The 20,078-nt window shown below is 38.4% G+C and overlaps 1 protein-coding gene across 2 annotated transcripts in view; it reads right to left on the reverse strand.

Moving 5' to 3' along the window:
* The window catches only part of LOC124556477 (7-dehydrocholesterol reductase), a 123,242-nt gene that overhangs the window by 55,499 nt on the left and 47,665 nt on the right, over nt 1-20,078 (reverse strand). For both annotated transcript variants that reach the window (XM_047130432.1, XM_047130433.1), the window contains one exon: nt 7,498-7,736. In XM_047130432.1, the coding sequence (XP_046986388.1) occupies nt 7,498-7,736 (239 nt within the window). The remainder of the gene's footprint in view (nt 1-7,497; nt 7,737-20,078) is intronic.

Raw genomic sequence — 20,078 nt, forward strand, 5'->3', positions numbered from 1 at the left:
TCTAATCGCAGCAGTTCGAAGAGACTTTTAGTTTCTGGTAGGGCAGGGTGAAAATTTATCTGCTTCCAAGGATATCCGTATCTATCACATATCTAGCACGCGGTTCAACAAAGCAAATCAAGTAACTACTTAATCTCTGTAACTGTTTTGTTTATGTAGCTCTTTTAAGCAGTTCCTTAGTGTGGATTTTCTCCATAAGGGTGAACTGGACTGTCTGGCAAAATTTTTAATTTGGGCGGTTTGTCGCCACTGGAAATTCATCGTAAACTGGCGTAGGTTTCAGTACAACGAAAAATCAGCCAAAGTTGCAAATTTTACTTTTTTTTACTCACTCCGTGGCTAGTTTCGGGCCGGGACACATTTTCAAATCATCGTGACGTAGTCAAAAATGGTACTTCCGAAAATGGAAACAGTTTCAGCATGATGGAAGTTCGTGGCGAAGGTTCGTTAGGAATCTGATTTTTCGTTTATTATCGATTCAGAAGATGGCAGCTAAATTCACACGTGGAGATTTTTGTCCGAAAGATGATCCATGTTAAAGACGTCATGAAATATTAGTTTCAGAAATTGAAACAAATATTTATATACTAGTGGAAACATCACATCCTAACACATTTGATTTCACGAAACTTTAGTGACACATGGAAACATGGACAGGGTACACTGCTTGTATCTGACGATCGGTCATTAGGGATATGTGAAGTAAATGGCTTCATAGCTACATCAGAAGAAAGAGTGCGGTACATTTTACGTGAAGAATAAAGTACAAGAATGTTTTGGTAAAATGGCTGTCCCATCTGTTAAACGCTGACCAGTGTAAATGGGAAAAACAAATTTTGTGCAAAATTTGGACCTTTTTTTTAAAAAAAGAGGCAGATTTTGTAAGCCATTTTATTACTTTAGAAGAGACATGTGTCATCATTTCACGCTAGAGACATTAAGTGGCGACTATCACAATGATGGTTTGCCAGTAAGAAGCGTAAGGCTCTGGGATCCACCTTGTTCATCAGTTTTGGTATCCTTTGACCTTCACCTATTCTCATACCTAAAGAAACAAAGATGTTGAAAACTTTTAAGCCCATTCATATGAGTATTTTTCACATGCTCGAGAACCTAAATTCAGGAGTGAAATCACCTTACTCAAAATGTTCTACTTAAAAGAGGACTTCGTCGAAAAAAAGTGAATTTTTTACTTGGACTGACTGAGTGACCCATCGGTACTTGGTAGAATACTTTGTACATTATGAATGAAACACACACTACACTTGGCTTAATATTCTACAATATTTATTATTTGTTACACGAACCGGTTTTCGGCTGTTACGTGATGATCAGATACAAAGACAAGTATCCGGTGCAGTGAAATTTTGTTGCATCAAAGATTTTAAACTAATGCAAGTACAGAGTATCTCAATTTCCAGAGATGGAAATGTTAATGCTAGAATACGAATCAAACTAGCAACGGTATCTCAGTGTAAATGTGATGTAAGATTATTTAACTAAGATAAAACATGTGAGACATTAACTAATGAACTATAGACAAATTGCAACAGTTATACATTGAACAACATCACTGAACAATAAGATTTGGTGACATATTCCAAAGATATGGCTGAAAAAAATAATCTTGTCTTTAATAGCTCATAAATTACAAACAGACAAGATACAGAAGTGATATTAAGCAGGTGAGTAATGCAGCTGTGATTATACAACGTAATTTTTTTAATGCAACAAGAGAAATTATAGTAACTGAAATAAAGGAAATGGAGTGTGAGTAAGAAGGGTAATTTACAACGTGCCCTGGATGGGATTATGAGTAGTATTTCTAGTTAGAAGTGGTGAGCATCAGAACTGTGTCTGGTTATTCAGCAGTAGACCTGTGTTGATAGACATATGTTCACTCATTTCCATAATTTTAAGACAGTTCATTTTCCTTCCTTTATGGGTATGATGTAATACTTCGTGTTTCACCTTATAACTGTGGCGTTCTTTAAGCAGGTGGTCTGCAAAAGCGGAGTGTCCTTTTCTAAGTTTCCAACTTGTGTGGTGTTCCTTCATGTGGGTATATATTTCCCTGCCAGACTCACTTATACAGTATTTGCCACAGTTACAAGTAATTATTTAAATTCCACTCTTTTCCAAAGCTGGAGTGCTGTGTTTCCATTTGAGTAAGAAGTGTCCAACATTGTTGTGCACATAAAATGATGTTTTACATTCCTCGATTTAAACTTTCTGGTTACATGGAGTGAGACTTTTCCTAAGTATGGAAGTGTGCACCATTCATTGCACTGTTGAGGTGGTGGGTTGAGGGCAGAGTAAAGAAGAGAGTACACCTGTTGTTTCTGATTTTTGTGCATTATGAAGTCCACTAAGGTTTGTTTGTTTGAAACCGTTTAATTCCATTTGGAAGTTGGCTTCACTCATGGGGATGGGTCTGGGTGATGTATCATAGAATGAAAGCTATTATGTTTATGGGTCACTGGGTGTTGAGAATTGACTTGTATTACCTTATACATGGTGTTAGACTTCGTATAAATCTTGAAAGTATGAGTAAGGTCACTGATGTCTATAGTTAGATCTAAATATTCTATGCAGTTATCCCCAAACTCCATTCTAAATTTTGTACTGCTGTAAGATTATTTAATTAAGATAAAATATGTGATATATTAACTTAGGAACTATTTAATTTATGATTTATTAATGACAAGATTATTTTTTTCAGCCACATCTTTGGAAAGTGTCACCAAAGCTTATTGTTCAATTATGTTCTTCTATGTACAACTGTTGTAATTTGTCTGTACTTTATTAGTTAATGTGTTACATATTTTATCTTAGTAAAATAATCTTACATTGCACTTACAGTGAAATACCTGCCTTGTTTTATTCCTATTCTAACATTAACATTCTCATCTCTGGAAACAGAGTTACCCTGTACATGCATTAGTTTAAAATCTTTGATCCAACGAAGTTTCCTGCACCACATACTTATATTTGTACCTGATGATGGCGCAACAGCCGAAAACTAGTTTGTGTAACTAAATTTTTTACTTGAAAAAGCACAATTTTGTACTTCTTGGCCGTGAAAAGTTTCACCTTTCCAACATAAATCTAATTTTTGGGGAACACCTGGCGGAATTTCATCTGTTATTTATTTATTGCAATGAAAGTAAGTTTTATTACAATGTATTTCATGCCAGAATTGTTTTATCTTCATGCACATGCTCACCACACAGCACAACTGCGATGTTAAATATTTGTCATTTAACATACATATGTATAAAACATGACATATTATTCAAATAAAATAATTACAGGAACCACAACTTATGGAGTGTGCATAAAATATTGTCAACTGTATCAAATTCTACTTACGATTGACGCTTGGATAACCATAAATATCAAGTTATAAACCTGACAATATTTTATGGAAGCGCCATAGCTATTGTTTTCTGTAGTTGTGTTATTTAGCTTCTACGTTACGTTTTATGTGACCATATGTTAATTGAGGGAATACCTGAATAATACCTGCAAACACATATTGAATATAATGCAGCTGATCACATGTGTGCTGTGTGGTGCGTGGATACATGATGATGAGATAGTATTCTCACGAATTAGATTTTACAAACGTGAGATACACATCAAAATAAGATAATACATACGAAAATGCCCAAAAGCAAAGAAGACACACTGTTAAAAATACAGCTGTATAAAATATACTCTGATTGTAATAAATAAACCTAATTTTTTGTATGGCATTGAAAACTGTTTATTAAGTTGGTACATAAGTTGGTAGCGTTTTCATTTTGCATGTTGTTATTCCGGTTGCCGTGGATTTGTTTATCGATTGTCATTTTTCTTTGTAGTTCACTGTTGCTATTTGAATTCAAATACTGTCATTTTGTCATTTGTATATAGAGGGAGGGGAGGAGACGTGGAAGCTGGAAAATGGAGTGCCAAATGGAGAAATCGGAGCATTTCCGACGTATTCTTTTGTTTGAGTTCAATAGAGGCGCGACAGCGGCTGAGGCAGCTAGAAACATTTGCGCCTTGTATAAGGATAATGCCACTGGACAGAGCGCACTACGGAAATGGTTTTCTCGTTTTAAGGAGGATCTTTTTGACGGTAGTGGCTCTCTGCGTTCAGGAGGACTTTCAGGATTTGGTGAAGATCATTTAAACGCATTAATCCACAATGATCCAAGTCATTGTACTCGAGAGCTGGCAAATGTGATGCATTGTGATCATTTCACCACCGAGCCTGACTTCCGGAAAGCGTTTGACTCGGTGCCCCACTGCAGACTCCTAACTAAGGTACGAGCATATGGGATTGGTTCCCAAGTATGTGAGTGGCTCGAAGACTTCTTAAGTAGTAGAACCCAGTACGTTGTCCTCGATGGTGAGTGTTCATCGGAGGTGAGGGTATCATCTGGAAAGTGTGGTAGGTCCGCTGTTGCTTTCTATCTACATAAATGATCTTTTGGATAGGGTGGATAGCAATTTGCGGCTGTTTGCTGATGATGCTGTGGTGTACGGGAAGGTGTCGTCGTTGAGTGACTGTAGGGGGATACAAGATGACTTGGACAGGATTTGTGATTTGTGTAAAGAATGGCAGCAAACTCTAAATATAGATAAATGTAAATTAATGCAGATGAATAGGAAAAAGAATCCTGTAATGTCTGAATACTCCATTAGTAGTGTAGCGCTTGACACAGTCACGCCGATTAAATATTTGGGCGTAACATTGCAGAGCGATATGAAGTGGGACAAGTATGTAATGGCAGTTGTGGGGAAGGCGGATAGTCGTCTTCGGCTCATTGGTAGAATTTTGGGGAGATGTGGTTCATCTGTAAAGAAGACTGCTTATAAAACACTAATACGACCTATTCTTGAGTACTACTCGAGCGTTTGGGATCCCTATCAGGTCGGGTTGAGGGAGGACATAGAAGCAATTCAGAGGCGGGCTGGTAGATTTGTTACTGGTAGGTTTGATCATCACGCGAGTGTTACGGAAATGCTTCAGGAACTCGGGTGGGAGTCTCTAGAGGAAAGGAGGCGTTCTTTTCGTGAATCGCTACTGAGGAAATTCAGAGAACCAGCATTTGAGACTGACTGCAGTACAATTTTACTGCCGCCAACTTACATTTCGCGGAAAGACCACAAAGATAAGGTAAGAGAGATTAGGGCTCGTACAGAGGCATATAGGTAGTCATTTTTCCCTCGTTTTGTTTGGGAGTGGAACAGGGAGAGAAGATGCTAGTTGTGGTGCGAGGTACCCTCCGCCCCGCACCGTATGGTGGATTACGGAGTATGTATGTAGATGTAGATGTAGAGCGTCATGCAGTGGGGAAGGCTCAAAAATCGGGTGTATTGGTACCGCGTTCTCTAAGACAAAATCACCAGGTGACCATATGTGGGACTCTGTTTGCTCCTCTTGAATTAGCTCGTAAAGCACACCGACCATTCCTACCCTGTATCGATACTGGGGGCGAGAAATAGTGTTTTTATGCTAACATAAGCAAAGGAAAGGAATGGTTGAGCTGTGCATCTGGTGCAACAGCGACGGGGTGGTGTACTGCGAACTGCTTTCCCGAGGTGTAACCATCACGGTTGGCATTTACTGTCAACAACTGAGACGTCTTGCATACGCAGTCTGAGAACAACGGCCAGGAAGACTGCCTGAAGTGATGTTACTCCACGATAACGCCCTCCTGCATTCTGCGAGACCCACCAAAAAGAAGAAAAAGCCACTATGCAGGAGTTGGGTTGGGAAGTACGAGGGTCGTTCAATAAGTGATGCCCCACATTTTTTTCTCAGAATATATTTATTGTTAGGAGTCAGAATTTATTGACGATATACATCAACATGGCTTGTCCACGTCCTATTTTTCTACGTAGTCTCCATCACGTTCTACGCCCGTACGCCAACGTTGTGGAAGAGCATGTATTCCCTACTGGTAAAAGCTATTGTACTGCAGGAGTAGCCATGTTTTCACTGCATGACTGACACTCTCGTCATCTTCAAAGTGTGTTAGCCGTAAAGAACCTTTAACCGGCCTATAGAGATGGAAGTCGTAGGGTGCCAGGTCTGGACTGTAGGGTGGATGTTGCAATTATGTCCAACCCAATTTGGTGAGGTATTCCCGAGTTCTCAGACGTGTGTGGGCGTGCATTATCGTGTTGTAGCAAGGTTTCTGCTGGATCCTTGTCCGATCGAACACGTCGGAAACGGTTCTTGAGGTTATTCACTGTCTTCACGTATGCCTCTGAATTGATGGTTGACCCTATTGGCATCACATCCACGAGAATGACGCCATCACAATCTCAGAAGACTGTCACCATGACTTTTCCGGCAGAGGAGGTTGTCTCGAATTTTTTCTTTTGTGGTGAATGAGGATGATGCTACTATATGGACTGGCTTTTGTTTCCGGCGCAAAGCGGTGCACCCAGCTTTCGTCATTCGTAACGATCTGTGAGAGAAAGGCCTCTACGTAAGTCTCAAAACGCTCCAACAATTTAGATGAAATGGCCTGTCTTTAAATCTTGTAGTCCCCTGTGAGCACCTCTTTGAATATCGGAGGGCGTCGGTCACTGCAGACGCTCTTCTAATGCTGACCGACAACTGTAGAGCCCATTGTCGAGTTGATCGGCACGAATAATGGCATCCGCGCCATTCAGCAAATCTGGAGCAGTGGCTGTGACAGAACGTCCCGCGGGTGACTGACCATGGAGCTCTATTTCTGCATTTCCTGAGGGTGTAGCTTTCTTTACCCATCGCCCAAATGTACTCCTAACAACTGCAGCATCGCCATAACTGCACACAAACGTTTGTGGATGGTCACCACGGTTTCTTTTTCTGTACACAGGAATTCAATAACAGCACGCTGCTTGTAACGTGAGTCGTATGTAAACGCCATTTTTACACTGCACTACGGCTCTGCCATCTGCCAGATCGGTTCTAAACTTCACCGACGGACAGAACAAACATCAAATGTAAAGTACCAACAAGGACGTTTGTCTATGTATAATAATGGCATTTTTTAAATGTAGGGCATTACTTATTGAACAACCCTCGTAATTGCGCATCCCCTTCTTCATCTGATTTTGTGCCCTCAGATTTTCACCTTATCCGCTATCGAACAACTTCCAACGAACTTTCTTTCCGGATTAAAATGCCCTCCGATCATGGCTCGACGATGTATTCGCCTCAAAACCACGTCATTTATATAGTCACGGAATAGAAAAATAACTCCAGTGTTGTCAGACTGTCGTTAATAGTGAAGGAGAATATATTACTGATGATTAAAGTATCTACTGTGTGTATCTGTGTGTTTATTAAACTTTTAGAATAACGCCACGAACTTACGTACCAACCCAATACATTGTGATAAACTGATTTTAGACTGTATGCATTTCCGCAATTGTCAGTACCTCTGCCGTGTATGACAAACCCTTCATCTCATTCGAGGCGGAAAGTGGAGGACGGCGTCGTCTTACCTGGGATGAAGCTCCATGCCGCGAAAGAACTCGTACATTATTGGCCGCGGGGGGTCGTCGGACTGGGCGCGACGTTTGCCGTCGATCAGAAGCCACAGGCACAGAGCCAGAGCTACCAGGTTGAGCGTCCCCACCAGCTCCGGATGTGACTGATGAATTGCGTCGGCGAGGTCCGGCCGTAAGGCCAGCAGGCACGAGAACGCCAGCAAGGTTGTCACGTAGTACGCTACGCCGTTGAGCTGGAACACATACCCGTCACAGCCCGTCACGTGTCGTACTAGTAGTTTTATTCATCTGCAGATAGATTTTACAGACATATCGGACATATCGTGGTACTGCAATTTAAGAACAAAAAAAAGTAATTCGTGTGCACGGTGTAACGGGACATCCTCCTCTAACATTACTTTTCCTCAACAGTAGTTGTCGATACCAGTATTATTTTTCGAATTTTGAACAGGTCGTATTATCTCGGTTGCATTTGTCAAAACTTCCGTATGATTTTATACACAATATGTTATATTCCAAACTAACAGTTGTGAAAAGGAATTACTTTATTTTGGATGTTATTATCGACAAATACTAGTTCTGAATGTACAGTTAAAATTATTTTTTTAGAAAAATTTGAAATTACGAATTATTTGGCACACTTAAAATATTTGTTAATAATTACGCAATCTAGTATTGTTTATTATGTTTATTTCTGGATTCATTTATGAAATAATAATCGAAATTGATAGAAATTCATTTGTCAAGAAAAATTGTAAACTATTTGTTATGTGGTTATTACAGCAGAGTGAGTTAGTAGTAAGCATGCCTTTGATACGATCGGACGTAATTTTGTATTTTGGGCGAACAATGTAATTTCAGCTTTGTTAATATGAAAATTCAAAACACTGTATGATATACTAAAATGTGACAAAATGTATTAACGTGACAACAAAAATTTTGCAACAACGATCTTCAAAATTATTTAGATCAATTCAACCATGAAGACCTGAAATGTGAAAATTTCAGCTTCAGGGCAAGAAGACCTGGAGCCATCTCTACACGAAAATTTTATTGTAATCTTCGTTTCTCTCAAATTTTTCATAAAAGACTTTGCTTATTGTGGACAATAGCTGGAATCAGGAAGGAGGTGGCAGATACAAGGGATATTCGTAAATACCTCCGAGACTCCAGAAGGTGACTGCGCGAAAACTTGGAGAGTTTGATTGATATCAGTGGATAGAGCATCTCTCCAAGTTCCGAGCCGTGGTGTAATTGCACTAGGAGGGAGGCACGTCACTGCACGTAGACAAGGCATCCGCCTTCAGACTGGTAAGCTAATTAACAGATTTCCAAAGCAGGCTGCTGACCCGCCTTCATGGACAACTTGTGTCACTAACAGAGTTGTAACACTACCGCAGACTACCTTAGACTATCAGAAATATGGGTAGACAACGGTAGCTTTCCTAGTAGCTTTGTTCAGTTAAGGTCGTACCCGTGTTACCTCTACGTTAGGTGTGTTACATACTCATCGGGCATCAGCTAATAACGATCGCTTTCTTTACATCTGCGATCACTGTCTTACTAGATTCTCCTAATACCAGAAGCGGAAAACTATCTAGAAACTGAGTGAGGGAATATAAATGGCTACGTAACATACATTTTTGTTCTACATAGTTATCCTCTTGTCACTTAAAAATAAACAGTATTTATAGCAAAACTGAACTTCTCAATGTTTAATTCAGATTTTATTCCAAAAATGTTGATTTGTAACTTTAAACAAAGAGATATTGTAAGAAAGATAAAGAAAGAATACAGATTTTTCCACAACAAAAAGGTAAAATTAAGAAAACTGCAAAACAAAAAATTTATCAAACATGGCTTCAATACTTCGTCGAACTTAGATAAAACATGTTCTGTTATTCATATACAACTTTCGCATTTATCAGTAATAATAGGAAACTCTTGCCTTTGATCATGATAAATTACTTTCTGAGTACAAAATAACAACAATTATATATATCGCTTGTACCAAAAATAATTGCTTTGATTATATAAAAGCACAGAAGTTACACGATCAGCTAACTTCTACTACTTACGAAATGCAATTTTTTAGTGTGTAAGGAATTAAAATACACAACAGATTAACATTCAATGATGCGCTATTCTAATTATGCGCAACTCAAACAAACAAAGAAACAAACAAAAATGGTCGTCACCCAGTTTCTCTCTTACGCATTCATTCATGTTCCTTTCCCTACCACTGCTTCCAATTCTGTCGATAATCCTACCATTTACTACGTCACTTAAGCAGTGTACCACAGCTCCTGAACCGTAGTTTTGTTACAACGCAACTCCAACGCCTTCAATGAACTGCGTGTGTATCGATGCTAGCCGCATACTGAGCATCTGTAATGTGAGTCACATACTGAGCGTCTGTAATGTGAGTCAAAACCTTGGAGAGGTGCTTCCTCCACTCATATGTGTCAGTTTTCTGTTTATCTGCATTTTCGCGCAATCATTTTCTGAAACCCCAGAGGTACTTGCGAACAATCCTATACAGGCAGTTACATGCTTACAGATCAAGTTTGATGACAACGGGACAGTTATTCGGCCGTTGTTTTATAGTAGGAACCATCCCTCTATTTGCATAAAATAGAAAGACCTTAAGTACAAACGAAACAGCACGTCCACTTTTAAAACCATTTGGAGCACTGAAGAACAATCGTAAAAGCGATTTATTTTGAGTGTTTCTGACGTGTCACACCAGCTCTATTTTCCAAAAGTGGTACGTTTGAGTTTTATGAAACGAATATCCTTTAGAAAATTTAATATGGACAAACTGAATGATGGACATCTTATTCCCTGAAATCTGCTTATAAACGGATGGAATGCTGTCAACTACAGTATTTGAACTGAGATCGTCGTATACATCTATATCTACATGGATACTCTACAAATCACATTTAAGTGCCTGGCAGGGGGTTCATCGAATCGCCTTCACAATAATTTTTCTATTATTCCAATCTCGTACACCGTGAAGAAAAAACCAACACCTATAGCTTCCCGTGCGAACTCTGATTTACCTTATTTTATTATAATGATCGTTTCTCTCTATGTAGGTCAGCGTCAACAAAATATTTTCGCATTCGGAGGAGAAATTTCGTGATTGAAATTTCGTGAGAAGATTCCGCCGCAACGAAAACCGCCTTTGTTTTAATTATTTCCACTCCAAATCCAGTTCATTTCAGTGACAATCTCTCCCCTATTTCGCGATAATACAGAACGTGCTGCCCTTCTTTGAACTTTCTCGATGTACTCCGTCAATTCCATCTGGTAAGGGTCCCACACGGCGCAGCAGTATTCTAAAAGAGGACGGACAAGCGTAGTGGAGCCAGTCTCTTTAGTAGATCTGTTACATTTTCGAAGTGTCCTGTCAATAAAATGCAGTCCTTGGCTAGCCTTCCCCACAACATTTTCCATGTGTTCATTCCAATTTAAGTTGTTCGTAATTGTAATTCCTGGGTATTTAGTTGAATTTACAGCCTTTAGATTCGACTGATTTATGATGTAAGCTAAGTTCAGCGGATTCCTTTTAGCACTCGTGTGGATGACCGCACATTTTTTTTTTATTTAGGGTCAATTGCCAATTTTTACACATACAGATATCTTTTCTAAATTGTTTTCCAATTTGTTTTGATCTTCTGATGACGTCACTAGGCGATAAACGACAGCCACATCTGCAAACAACCTAAAACGGCTGCTCAGATTGTTCCATAAATCGTTTATATGGATAAGGAACAGCAAAGGGCCTATAATACTGCCTTGCGGGACGCCAGAAACCACATCTGTTTTACTCGATGACTTTCCGTCAATTACTACGAACTGTAACCCCTATGACTGAGACGATATTCCATGAGCACCCAACTTCACTACAAGCCGCTTGTATGGTCAATGTCAAAAGTCTTCTGGAAATCTAGAAACACGGTATAAATTTGAAATTCCTTGTCAATACCACTCAACACTTCGTGTTTCACAAGAACGATGTTTTCTAAATCCGTATTGACTGTGTGTCAATAGACCGTTCTCTTCGAGGTAATTCATAACGTTCGAACACAATATATGTTCCAAAATCATACTGCATATTGACATTAATGATATGGGCTTGTAATTTAGTGGATTACTCCTACTACCTTTCTTGAATATTGGTGTGACCTGCGCAACTTTTTACTCTGGATACAGATCTTTCGTCGAGCGAACGGTTGTATGTGATCGTTAAGTGTGGAGCTATTGCATCAGCATACTCTAAAGGAACCTAACTGGTGTACAGTCTGGACCGGAAGACTTGCTTTTGTTAACTGATTTAAATTGCTGCAATACTCCGAGGAGATGAGCGTACAAACCTAATATCGTTGACCAGAGCTTTCTGACCAATATTACGATATATTCTACTGACTCGGTGATATGATCAGAACATTCCCACTTGCACTTACTGGACAACGTGTAAAGGAAAACGAAACAAATTTTGGAGAATAGGGGATGAGCTTAAAACATTTTTAACGACGCAGTAAGGAAGAAGCTTTCTTGCTCTACTTATTTTAAATAAATGCATTTTCATGACAGTAGCAAAAAACTTACATCTAATGAATTATGGATGATTTATTTGTTTGGAACACATTTACGAAGTTCGTGATACGCCTTGTTCCTTTATGGAAGATGTATTTAAAATTAAATTTTCCTAGTCCGTGAATTGGGAGGAAAAGAGTAATTTTGTACCATCATCTCGTTTGATATTTTCAAGTTGATTTCGTTTCATTATTTTTCACTCCAACGAAATGGCTCCGTCCCAACACTAAAACGTATGTTGGAAGAAGTAAAGCTCAAATTCCAGTCTCGTCATCAAGACTTAGATTTTCCGTGGTTTCTCTAAATGACTTATGACAATCTCCGGGACGATTTCAGTTTTCTTCATCATTCATGTCTAACCTCAACACGTGCTCCTGCTGTAATAGCCTTGTTGTTGACAGAATGCTAGCCTCATCTTCCTTTCCTTTTTGTTTCAGTGTCCTGCGGATTTAAGGAAATATGACGTACATCATTCAATTCAACTTTATCGGTTTACCAAGAATATATTGTTCTCCCAAAAAAAAAAAAAAAAAAAAAAAAGAATTCTAACATTCTAACAAGTGATAGGTACATTATGTCTGGCTCACCTTCAACATGACACTGAGGCCTGAAAAATGAATTTGTCTTAACCAGACCAAGGTTAGAGGTAATTACTTATTATTAATAACTAATTAATACTTTACATATAGCTACTTCATGAAATAATATTGTTTAAATAACAGTGAAGAGGAAAACAAAATTAAAATAAGTATGTAAAATAAAATCTATATGATTCAGACTAGTGCAGCATTTTACCTGAATAAAACTTTATAGGAATCATGTAGGAAGAAAGATCATCGATTTCGGAAAAATACAATTAGCTTTCTTTGGAAAGAGGGACCATAGATTTCTCAGATATACGTAAATCCATTAAACGATGGATTCGAAAGTAGGTGTGTTTGTAGAACGAATCTTTAACTCTACAGTGGTATTTGGTTGAATGCATGCTCTGTGCCACCTAATTATCCCTTCACCCATGATCTAAAATACGCACCGTAGATACAACTTCCTTTAATAGTGACGGCAAGTTGTGACGGAAGGTGAGAGTGTTGTACAGACAAGTTGTTTCATACAGATTCAAACCTATAATAAGAATTTAACGGATTCAAATTCGGCAGGATTGTTGCCATAAAATTGAATGTAGATGTTCTAGCCACAGGTCAGGACATGCTTGACTACACCTCCAAAATTTTAAGCTTTTTTTTCTCCAACTTGTTGTCACCTGTCAGATCATTTGCGATGATTCATAGAATTTCTTCACAGCATACCTATCTCACTACATCAGTTTCCTTGCGCTTGGAACCTTAGTACCAACACGTCTTTTTATTTTTATTAGAACAGTAACGTAATGATGTGACTGTCTTCTATGGCGCAAAAACACGGCTCTCCTGTTTTCTACTCTCAAAAACAAAGAATTTCTCATCGACATCGTGGCTTTCGCTTAGTTCATCTGGGTATAGGGTTTTCTGAAGAACTAGTAAATTCTGAGGCTTTTACTACGTTTATGTGAGGATGATCTCTGACTAGCAACTAACGTAAATAAGTGTGTCTGTTTGCTGTTGTAAAGAGAATTGGGTGAAACTATAAAAGGGGTGATTTTTTCCTGCTATTCAGCATCGTCTTTCGATTAAGTTACAATCTTACAAAAATGTTAATCGGGCATGGAAAATTAATGTCTTGCTATCATCGGTTCAGACTAGCCCCAAGAGCTGCTTGTACATGCACATAGGGCGATCAAACAGTCGATGGGTGTAGCGTGATATTAACAATGAGAGAGACATACTTAGGAAGAGTATTACAGAAAAGGTAGGCCGATGCTCGTCGGTAAACTAGTTTTAGTAACGCTATACTCGAACGAAATTCACAAATTTTGTAATGTAATAATCTTCCAGATCATATGAATAACTATGTTACTTGAAGTTAAAAAAACATGTTTTACCTGAAAATCTTATATGGATCATATAGACGTTTACTATTACCAGTATAATTCATTGAATACTTTTCATCCATACTATTGCAGTTCGTTGTAATTAGACTCATCCTTTGAATACCTTGTACAAAAATTTATCCTAAATACGTAGTATTACAAATATTCTAACGGGACATGTTGCAAATAAATAAATAAAAATAAACTTTACGTGACAGGACACCTTAGACCGTACTACCCATCAAAATATCGTAGCTTATAGAAATGTATGATGGAAACGTGTGCAGAAGACGTGCAATGAGAGCTAATCTAGAAGAGTAGCCCATTAACATCAAAGAGGAAGAAGATACGTTGTACAGTAAATAAATGATGGATTAATGGGTACAGAATTCAAGTACCATATCAAGTAATGCCTTCCGCTATTTAGAAGACGAAGACGAAGAAGAAGAAGAAGAAGCTAACAACCAATTTCGAAACTGAAAGAACTGAATACTGTATCAGAGCCGCAAGTTTTAGCAGCGCAGAATTTAAAGGCACTGAATTACAATACTTCGCATTTATCGAGACAATACATGTGGAGGTGTTGATATCTTGGAGAGCATTTCAGTTCTTTTAATATAGATATATGATTCTGAGACAAGCCGCCGTTAGAAGGGCAGGAAACAAATTTTCCCGACCCAGTATTGTATCCTGGCGTTCTAGATGACTATTGAGCGGATCCGCACTACAGTAGCATGATCTTCCAGGATGGACTTTGTATGGATCTTGATGGACAAATGCGTCCCAATTAAGATCTTACCTAATCGCTAATGTATTTTATTTGTATCTGTAAAAGGCGTTTCCCTTTCATTCGTCCTAGCCTGCAAATATTTTTTGTGACACCACAAACACTCAAATATGCAACTTCACTGCACGCTGAGTAAATTTTTAACTCCTTTTTTATGACTGTAGAAGAGGAGCATGTCCAAATTAAACAGTCTTCATTCCTAAATTGAAATTACGTGATGACATTTGAGGGGAAGACAAGAAAATATGTTGACGTAACAAATATCATAAGGGAAATGGTTTGGTGAGATGAAAGATGTATAAAAAGGTTTTAACTTATCTGTTCAGCAGAACTTGGCCCTAGTATTGTTAACTTTCTTACAGAATGATACCAGACTATACTGTAATTACAAAAGAATGTCAACTAATTAAGTATTATTGAATGTTTAAAGCTACAAACCATTGAAAGTTGAAAGTTCCTTAATAATCTGCCTGTTAATACAGACAGTACCCATGACCATACAGACATATGAAATGTTCTAGATCTGAAGAAACACATGGAACTAAAAGTTAATCATTGACCGAGCGAGGTGGTGCAGTGTTGTTTAGCAGTCTGGACTCGCATTCAAGGGTATTAAATCCTTGACCATGAAGTGTGATCAACATTAGTATTAACAAGGGACAAGTACTGTTTTACAAAGTAGACAGTTATGTGAAATTTTATGTAATATTTTGTGTGTGCAATTTAAACACTGTTGTACTACCTGGCAGGCGTGGCCCCACCAGATATTAGAAGGAAAGTAGCGGCCAGGAAGGAAAGGACAAAGGCGTTGACCTCACCTGCCCGCCCGCTGTACAAACACCAGCCAGCCCACCGTCGACTAAAATCTAGAAAATGCTTCCTGCACACAGCAGAAAACATCGTCGGGACACCGCAGCAAACGAGGCTGGCAATGTGGCGAGAAGAAAACGCGCACCTTCGAGAATGGTTAATCCCAAACGAAGAACTCCCTCCCGGCCATATGGAAGGATGGACGACATGGAAATCTCTTAATAGGCTGCGCTCTTGTGTCACACGATCCAAAGGGAATATGCGCAAATGGGGCCTCTCAAATGAACCGGCACTGTGTGACTGTGGACACACTCAAACCACCACCCACCTCACGTAGTGTGTGCTGTGCCCAAGCACCTGCACCAGGAAGGATTTAATGAATGCCAACCCGGAAGTGCTGGACGTGGCCAAGTTCTCGTCCAAGACTTCATAAAATAAAAAAAACTGCTTGACCCTTCTTATATATCTGTATACTTTTATATTCTTATTGTATTTGTTATATACTTGATATATATGTGTTAATCATTCTGATTTTATGTATGACGCTTCTGACACGATTAAATATAAAAAAACTGCAGCACTAAATAAATGATAGGCATCCCTTGAAATAAATGTACATGCTCTTTACTGAACAGTAAGGTCATATTTTCCTACAGCTACAAAAGTTGTTGCATCACTTCCTAAACTGAGCCACAACCGAGCGTAATCTTCGGCCGCGAGAGGGATAGTAACTTTAGAATACGCAAGCTGAGCTACAGACCCCCACCATGTGTATCTCATGCCGAACATATCCAGCTACTGGGATCACGTGTATGGTCATGCTGTTACCTCCAAGCCATCAGGGCATGGTTTTTAGAGCAGAGGAGTTGTAAATGGCATCCCCTGCAGGGGCGATTTTGACTGACTGTGACTGTGAAGGATCGTACTGAAACTGATAACGCACAGTGAATTAGCAGTAGCAGTGACTCTGTGACTTCAGTCCATTGGACAGTGACTTTCAGAGGTTTTACGGTGATTTAATTAATAATAATAGTAAAGAGCACAAGATCAGAGAGACCTGTGAACACTAGAACACTGAATAAGTGTGAATCTCTAAACAATTTTTACTGGAAGTAATCTTGCCAATTTTTTTTCTGTAGCTCAGTATTATGTAACAGTGTTTGTCAGTGGCTGTCAGTGTTTTGGAAATGTACACAATGGATGTGGAACGCTATGTATTATGAATTGAGTGCTATCTTAAAAATTGGTGCTATGAAAAAGAGGACTTTGAGATTTTATTTGCAACGCCTCGCATCAAGATGGCAACATTGCATCAAGCACGAGGCATCAAGCAGACGACAGCTGAAGCTTCGCAGCACGCCGAAAACCTTTGTATCTGGTGTAACAGCACAGAGAAGCTCCTATGAGATGGAAAGTCATTACCTCATCCGACGAGGAGGGAGGCCTTCCACGTAACAGATGGCCAGACATGGTAAATTTTACGGTATGCCACTTTCATCTCTGTTAAAAACCCACACCCACAGCTGGTAGAGCACAGGAACGCAACACAGTGCAGTCTACTGATAATCATGGGTCAGAAATGAGTATACTGCATGGAAGTGAACTCTCAACATCAGCAAACACTGTCGCTGTCGATAGTGAGGGTGAATTGTCAAGTGAGAGAATGGTAGTAAAAGTTACTGATAATTAAGATAGGATGATGAGGTTTCTCGGGGAATTATGGGTACCAACTGAAAATTCTTTTATAGAAAATAAGCGATAAACTGATATGCAAGCAAAAGATTCTTGAGAATAGCAAGCAGAATCTTAGAAAAACCAGAAGCAACTAAAAATTCCGCTAAATAACTTATTTGTTCTATTAAAGATAAATTACAAATTCAAGCGATTGCATTCGTACATTCAGCTGAAAATAACAGCAAGAAAACTTGATACTATAAAACTGGACAACTCTGCAACTTAGGTATTACTTTGTGACGTCAGTGCGCTCAAACTTTTAATTCTTAATTACTATACCCTTCGTCAACATTCAACATATAGCTCTGCAGCATTGTCTTCTTGCATACTGCTGCAATTAATTATGGAAACTACAAATACCCGCATTACCCAAAAACTAGTCATAATGACATTTTGTCATTCAGGTGGACAAACGTGTCTGTAGGTTTCTTGGGAACGTTCACCTATTTCCAATAAATTCTAAGAACTCACTGACCGAGGGTAAGTTGATATAAGTAAGTCACGTGCACAGGCCATACTGCATAAGAGTTAAATTTTAAGAAAGTGTTCTTCAGCCATTGGAAAGCGAAAAAGTTATTTCCACAAATTAGGTGACAGTACACATACCTGCAGAAAAGCATGGTATTTCAAATGGTAGAAAACAAGTTTCATTAACAAAAATTTTCGTATTTTTCAGTTAAAAAACGAAGTTTTATTTCCCATGTTTAATTTGTTTCTAAATATAATATACAGTTGCTCAGAATACTGTGTTAAATATGTGATGACCTCGGTTTTCCTCATACCACTGATTCTGTAAGATGCACTGATGGCAGAGGACAAATAAGAAGTTGCTGAAGCGTATCAGCCTACTACTGAGATTCAGAAATACAATGTGAATGTGATACCAGTGGTAGATTCAGGAACATAGAACAGCACAATAATACAAAACCCTTATGACAGGATTAAAGTAGGTAATGCAGTCCCATAGTTACCAATTCAAGGGGTAACAATAATCACTGCAATAGAAGCTAAAAGTAAGCTAATAAGAATACAGAAGACATGAGGATAACTTAAATAAAGCAGACAGTTATGATGATACCACGTTTGTTTGAAAGGGTAATACTAGCCATGAACTGGTTAATAAAGAAAGGAATTAAGATAGACTTTACTAACATTAAACTCTATGTAAATTTGAATGCAAAAATGGGTACAGTAAAACAGAGAAAAAAGAATACATGGGTAAAAGTATAGACTGCGAGGGAAAGGTTTTTGTGAAATGCACCAGAGAAACAGGGTGAACTGATAACTGAAAATAGACATACAGGCGACGGTATATATGCTGAAACTACTCGCAACAACAAAATACAAGGTGTTTCAGAAATATCAGGTTTGAGTGCTACAGAAACAAAAGAGTTAAAGAACATTTCAAGTAAATAAAATAGAGTATTTTCATCTGAACTAGGATTAATGAAAAAGTATGTGTATAAACACAATGTTATACCTCATGATACTTCTAGAATGTGAGAATATCATATCCTAATCTCAAAAAGGAAGGTGGCTGATAAAAACATTAAGAGAATGTTAGACTGGCCTGTAATCCAAAGATCAGAATACAGTTATTCCAGTCCAGTTGTGGTGGCCCCAAAAACGATGGACCAGTACAAATTACAATAGATGTAAGGACAATTTAAAAAATATATAATGCTACAAACAGATCAACCAGTGGCTCTTGAAGAACTTAGACAGAAATTTAATGATACAAAGGTGATACCGAGCATAAATTTAACAGCTATTTTCTGAAGTGTGCTGAGCTGATGGGTGTAGGAAATACACAGCCTTCATTTATAATCGGCAAAGTTACCACTTTTACCAACTCAGAGTATTACCATTGGGAGTGAAGACATCCACTGCACCCTTAATTTGTATGCTAGACACAGCATTGGGTGACGATTTACGAGGTAAGGTAACCATCTATCTAGATGACATACTCACAGCAACAAAAAATTGACATGACCACAGACGAATACTGGTATAAGTTATAGTGCCATTTGCACCCAAAAGCAGTAGAACACATTTTCAAAAATCAGAGTTTCAGAAAAGGGAAATTTAACGTCTAGGACATTTTATTTCAACTTCTAGAGTAAGACTGAATCCTGAGAAAACTGAAGCTGTCAGGATCTTTCGTGAACCCAATAATGAAAACAAATAAACATATTTCTTGGCCTCTGTGAATTTTATCGCCATTCATAACAAATCGGGTATTTAATGCCAAAGCATTGTTAGACTTAGTGAAAAATGATGCATCTTGGGTACGGACCAACCAGTGCAGTAATCAATTTGAAGACATTAAGAAAGAAGCATGCACAACTATCACAATGTCGTACACTGATCAATCACAGAGTTTTTGTTTAGGAGAAGGCACATCTAAATATGAGATTAGTTCAGCATTTTTTAAGATCACAGCACAAAAAAGGAAAAAATCTGCTTTGCTAGCAGAAAATTAAAAATATAGGAAATAAATTATTAGGTTACAGAAAGATCAGCTTTTGTTATAGCATATATATATAAATTAGAGTCACAGCCTTCTCCTCAGACTGCAAGCTAACACATTGAGAACTGAAAATATGGGTGTTAGAGTTACAGGAATATGGGTTTAAGGTTGTCTACAGATGAGGTTCAGAAAACAATATGACT

Source organism: Schistocerca americana, chromosome X, assembly GCF_021461395.2.
Source record: "Schistocerca americana isolate TAMUIC-IGC-003095 chromosome X, iqSchAmer2.1, whole genome shotgun sequence".
NCBI classification, from domain to species: Eukaryota; Metazoa; Arthropoda; class Insecta; order Orthoptera; family Acrididae; genus Schistocerca; species Schistocerca americana.